The sequence below is a fragment of the Neovison vison genome, chromosome 8 (assembly GCF_020171115.1).
Source record: "Neovison vison isolate M4711 chromosome 8, ASM_NN_V1, whole genome shotgun sequence".
NCBI lineage: Eukaryota > Metazoa > Chordata > Mammalia > Carnivora > Mustelidae > Neogale > Neogale vison.
The window spans coordinates 54,708,743-54,714,364 of NC_058098.1; the positions used below are offsets into that span (position 1 = coordinate 54,708,743).

At 60.9% G+C, this 5,622-nt stretch overlaps 1 protein-coding gene across 1 annotated transcript; it reads right to left on the bottom strand.

Moving 5' to 3' along the window:
* Positions 1–428: 428 nt before the first annotated feature.
* SIX2 (SIX homeobox 2) lies at positions 429–3,341 on the bottom strand. The gene is made up of 2 exons (XM_044262415.1): positions 2,776–3,341; positions 429–759 (listed from the first exon to the last, which is right to left on the bottom strand). The coding sequence occupies exons 1-2, from the start codon at positions 3,333–3,335 to the stop codon at positions 429–431; spliced, it is 891 nt and encodes a 296-aa protein (XP_044118350.1). The 5' UTR covers positions 3,336–3,341.
* Positions 3,342–5,622: the final 2,281 nt, after the last annotated feature.

The following is a 5,622-nucleotide window of genomic DNA, read 5'->3' on the forward strand; positions in this document are numbered from 1 at the left end:
ACAAGCCAGAAATATAGAGGGATGGGGACCAGGGAAAGCAAGAAGGGGACGGAGAGAGGACAAGAGAGAAGGAAGGGAAAGGAACTGGAAGAAAGAGCAGGAAAGGGAAAAGGAAAAAAGGGATGAGAAGGTCTGGAGAGAGAATATGAGAATGGTGTATAATTTATTCCCTTCCCAGGTTCAAGGCCAGATCCCAGGCCTCCAAACGATCTCAGAAGCAACTTGTTGAAAACCAATCCCAGAGGAAGGCCCAACCGAAGAGCCATCCACCCTGCCCCCGCCGGCAGTTCGGCCGGCAGTTCTGCCCGCTCAGCGAGTGGGACTTTCAGTACCTGATGGGGCCGCCGGCACAGGGCGCCCTCCCGACACGGTCTCTGCGGTCCCCAGCGCCAAGCCTGGAAGGCGAGCGCGTCGAGGCAGGCGGGGCTCTAGGAGCCCAGGTCCACGAGGTTGGCCGACATGGGGTTGAGGATGGAGTCCTGCAGGCCGTGGTGGTGCTGCAGCGGGTCCGCGCCGCCTCCGCCCGGCACCGGCACGGGTACGGCGCTGGGGCCGGGAGGGTGGCCCAGGCTGTGCAGGGACGGCAGCCCAGGGGGCGGCGGCGGGCTGAGCAGCAGAGCGGGGCTCGACGACGAGTGGTCCGGCGTCCCCGACGGCGTCTTCTCGTCCTCCGAGCTGCCTAGCACCGACTTGCCGCTGCCATTCAGCGACGCAGCCAGCGGGTTGTGGCTGTTGGAGTTGGAGTTCTCGCTGTTCTCCCTGCAAGTGCAGGAGCAAAGCGGCCGGGTCAGCGGGGAAACCGAGGCCGCTCGGCGCCACCGCGTCGCCTGGAGCCAGACCCCGCCGCTCGCCTCCGCGCCAGAGCCGCCGGGCGCTGCCCGCGGGTGTTTTCGGTTTCTACCATTTTCTCCGCCTGGCCTGGGGCTCTCGCGCTTTCTGCCGATTCTCTTACTCGCTCAGTACAAGATTTTCTCTCTCTTGTCCTTTTCTCTGTGCCATCTCTATCCCTTCACGTCTCTTGTTCTTAACCTCTTGAATATCTTTCCTGTTCTTTGTAGGTTGCGGCCCTACCGCCCCCACCGCCTTGCACTGAGTTGCTAACATTTCTTTGCCAGAGGAGAGGGGCCGCAGAGCAGGGTTCAGTAGAGTTGGGGGAGAAGGAGACAGGAAGGAAGGGAAGATGCAGCTAAGGGTCCTTTCTTTCTAGGTCCAAACTGGCAGGTCTTGTGCGGGCTCTCCTTGCTGGGCCCAAGGACAGGACAAAGCCCTAAGGATGTAGCCTTCTCCCCGGTGGCACAGTGCAAACTTCCGCTGGAAGACTGGAAGCTGGGGGCTTGGAGGGCAGCCCTTGGTGGGGGGGGGGGATTGCTAATCCAGGCCTAGACTTTTCCAGCATATAGAAACTGGAGGGTTCTGCCACTCTCACCTGGGGCCTGGCCTGAGAACCTGAGTTCTTCAGGAGTCTGGATGCATGCCAGGCTGGGTAGAAGGGGACCCCAGCAAGGAGAACCCACTCCTGCTCTGCCTTTGACTATCAGCCCGGACCAGATCGGGAGATTTGGAATCTTGGGTCACTTTTCTCTTCACTGGCTTCCCAAGACCTTTCTTTCTGTTTTCCTGGAGGGGAACTTCCTACATGGCTGGCAATGGAGAACTTCCAACTGTACATACCCTGACCTCATTGTCTGAGAGGCCAGGATCGGCCTGAAGCTCCCCCTTCCACTTTCAGAGATCTGGTTCCGCTGTTCAGCAACACCCTGCCACCCAACCTGGACCCTAATCATTTACTCTGGGATGCACCACGCCCTATACCCCCAACCCCAGGTGTCTTGTTTTGCTATTACACTCTGGCTGGATTTCTGTTCCCACAACCGGTTTTTCTCCCATTTCCTCCTTCATATTTGGGGTTCAGAAGAGCCACAGGCTGGCAGTCACTGGGGCCTAATGGTCAACTGTTAGGCTGGTTCAGGAAGTCCTGGTTTCCTTGAGGACAAGGCAACTCCCAGCCCTTCTTCGACTCTCAGTTCACCCCAGAACTACCGAACTCCCGCACTGTAGGGCCTGAGGGGAGAAGAGTCCAGAGCTGGACAGGCCAGGGAAGGACTGCTGGGTCCAAGAAGGCAGGAAAAGGGGCATGTGTTTCTCTTTTGCTCTCCTACAGCTGACAATTCCTCCCGGTCTTGCTCCTCTTGATCCTTCCTATAAAGGATAAAGTCTCCCTATCAACTTCCATATCCAGACAAGGACTATTCTTGCCCAGGCCCCTCCACGTGCTGGTCACACCAGGGAAGTATTAATCCCAGTCCTGACCCCTAATCTCACTTGGGCCTAGAGCCGAGTAAAACGAACAGGAAGTGCGCAGAAGTGCCCGTGAATTCGCACAGACAGCCCCAAATCTGCAGCCCTGAGAGAGTCCCCTCTGTCCTTCTGAAGACTGTCACTCCCTGCCTGCTGTGTCCCCCCTTGCACAGGATCCAGCCACTGTCTTGCTTTCGCCCCAAAGTTCGCTGCCTCTCCACTTTTCTTTGCAAGCGACCAGGGAGTGACTGACAACCTCCCCGATCGCTTTGCCCGCTTTAGACAAATTTCTGACCTCTCGGTCTCCCACCACAAGACCTGAAGGCCGGCAGGGTCAGTCGAGGCTGCAGCTGGGACGTGGCAGGGACCGAGTATCCCGTTTAGGCCTCTTCCCGGGGGGCTGCTTATACGCCCCGCGACCCCCACCCTGGAGCCCGGGGTGGGGGGAGCTGGCGCCGAAGTTCTACTTACTCGTACCTTTCTTTGGCCTCCGCTGCCCGGTCGCGCTGCCGCCGGTTCTTGAACCAGTTGCTGACCTGCGTGGTGGTGAGGCCAGTGGCCTCGGCCAGCTCGCGCTTCTCGCGCGGTGAGGGGTAGGGGTTATGCGCGTACCACTCGCGCAGCACGCTGCGACTCTTTTCCTTGAAGCAGTAGCTGGTCTCCTCGCCGTCCCAGATGGAGCGCGGCAGCGGAAACTTGCGGCGCACGCGGTATTTGCCCACGGCGCCCAGGGGCCGGCCGCGCAGCTTCTCCGCCTCGATGTAGTGCGCCTTGAGCCACAGCTGCTGCAGCTTGGCGTGGTTGTGCGGCGAGAACTGGTGGCTCTCCAGGATCTTGTAGAGCTCGCGGAAGTTGCCGCGGTGGAAGGCCACCACCGCCTTGGCCTTGAGCACGCTCTCATTCTTGTGGAGGTGCTCGCAGGCGGGCAGCGACCACAGGAAGCGGCCCAGCCGCTCGATGTTGCCGCCCTGCTGCAGCACCTCGCACACGCACGCCACTTGCTCCTGCGTGAAGCCGAAGGTTGGCAGCATGGACATGGTGCCGGCTGCGCCCCCGCCCGCCCGCGCGCGCCCTCACCGCGCTGCGCTGTCCGGCATGGGCGCCTCCCGGCCGGGCCGTCCGCGCCGAGAGGCGGGCGGGGCTGCCCCCCCGGTCCCGCGCGGTCTCCCGGCGAACTCCGAGTCACTGCAGCCCGTCCCGGCGCCGGCCACAGCTGCCGCGCTCCTCCGCGCCCCCGCAGCCTTCGCGCCTCGCCTGCGCCCTCGTCCTAGCCCGGGGGTCGCCCGGGGCGCCGCTCCGCATGCTCCGCGCCCGCCCGCCGCTCCCTCGCTCGTTTCTCGCTCGCTCTCCCTCCCGTCTAGCTCGCTCGCTGCTTTTTTAATAATATTATTCTAAGCGGGCATGAGGCGCGGCGGCCCGCGCCCTGATTGGTCTGGTTATCTGACCCGGGGCCTGCCCGCGCCAGACAATAGTCGGAGTCAAATTATTCGCCATGGAGACGCTGTCAGTCACTGGTAACCCGAGCCCCCGCGGGTCGGGCGGCTCCCCCCGGCCGGCTCCGCTGACAGATCGCCGGGCTCAGCGCAAAGCCGAGGGCGGCCCGAGACGCGAGCGGGAGGTGCTCCAAGAACCTTGGAGGAGGAGAGGACCGGGCGGGGGCCGGCGGCGGTGGTGATTGACGGGGCGGACGCCCAAAGAGCAAGGGAGGGGACGGGCACGGGAAGGGGGAGGCGGAGTGGAAACGCAAGGAGAAGAAAAGGGGAGGATCGAGGTGGGGAGGAAAGACGGGAGAGGAGAAGGCGGGGAACTGTTTAAGGGGGTGCTGGGAGGAAGAGGAGGGTACCTCCAGGGGGAAGAAACTTAGAGCAGCTTTCTCGAGGCCCCACCGGGTGCCCTACCCCCACTCCAGGTCTTCAGCCTCCTCCCCGGCCTGCGTTTTGGGGATAGATTCTGCCCTGGAGCGGACCAGTAGGATGGGAGAGTTTGGACGTGCTTGGGCGCCTCTCAAAGATTTGGCTTTTCCTCCTGACAGCGCCCCGCCCCCATCCTAGGAACTCCGGACCTGGGCAGTCTTCGAGGGAAAGGGGGAGGGAGTGGGAGACAGAAGTGGAGAAGATTTGGCAGTGGCCGCAGGCGGACGCCTGAGAATCAACTTCTTGGAGGATCCCGCCTTTCCTCTCTCTGCTAACGCGGCCGGCTGCCCGGAGGTCGGTACCGCCCCAGCTCTGTGTTCTCTGCTCTTTGCCGGGCAGGGACTCACACTTAACCCCACGGGTCCCACGGCTCAGGAAACGCCAGGCACTAACTTGGGGCCTCTACGAAAAGTGACTCCTGTCTGCTGCGCCAGCAGTCTGCTCACGGGGAGGCGAGGGCATAGAGTCTAGGACGCCCGTGGCCTTCGCGGGTGGGTGGTCCGGGAGGGCAGAGTAGGCGCAAGACCCGTCCCACGCTCTGGCCTCTGAGCTCGGACTTGGCTTCGGGCATCTCCAGCCTGGGAACCAGATTTCCGAGCTCCGGAATAAGGGTCTTAAAAGGGGAATCCTGTTTTTTTCGTGTGTGTCTCTATAAGGGAGTGCATGGAAGCAGTGGGGCTGGTTCTCTGGGAGGCGGGCATGGAAAAGTAGGTGGAAGACCTGGAGTTGGAAGGCGGGGGAGAGGCGTGCTGCTGCTGTTTCTACGGTTTTGAAAAACCCGGGGCTTAACTTCTTCCCGGACTGTTCCTTTCCATTTCCGTTTCCTGGTCTTTGCTCTGAGCTGTTGGGAGGCCGTAAGTCAACTCTGCTTCCAGTTCCAGGACCCAGGCCAGCAGAGAGTCTGGGCTCTGCCCTCAGCTTAGAACTGTGGAACCTGTGTCTAGGCCACATATCTCCCCCACCCCATCCTTTAAAATTTTCTCTGGAGGTTGTGCTAGGAGCACCAGATGGGCGTCCAGAACCTTGGGTTCAAGTTTTTGCTTTGCTTGGTGTCTATGAGAAAAGTCTGTGTTTATTTCATCTCCTTAGTGAGATTTCCAGAAGTTTCTCCCTGCTTCAGCAGTCTAGAAGTCCTCTGGGGGAGTTGCAGGCATGAAAGAGTGGAACCCTGGGACTCACCCTAAGACTTGCTTTTGGAGGCCTCCTGGGTGTGTGTTGTGAGATCAGGGCTGTAAAAGTAGGTTCCAAGCCAGTGCTAGGGACAGCTCCCTGTAGATGTGCAGGTAGTGTGTCTATTGGGTGGGAGGAGCCCTGCTGCATCCAGGCCACTCTTTCCCCAGTCCTGTGTGCTGCTACCCGGGATTCACACAACAGTCAGTCTTAGAGGCCTCTGAAAGACATGGCGAAGTAT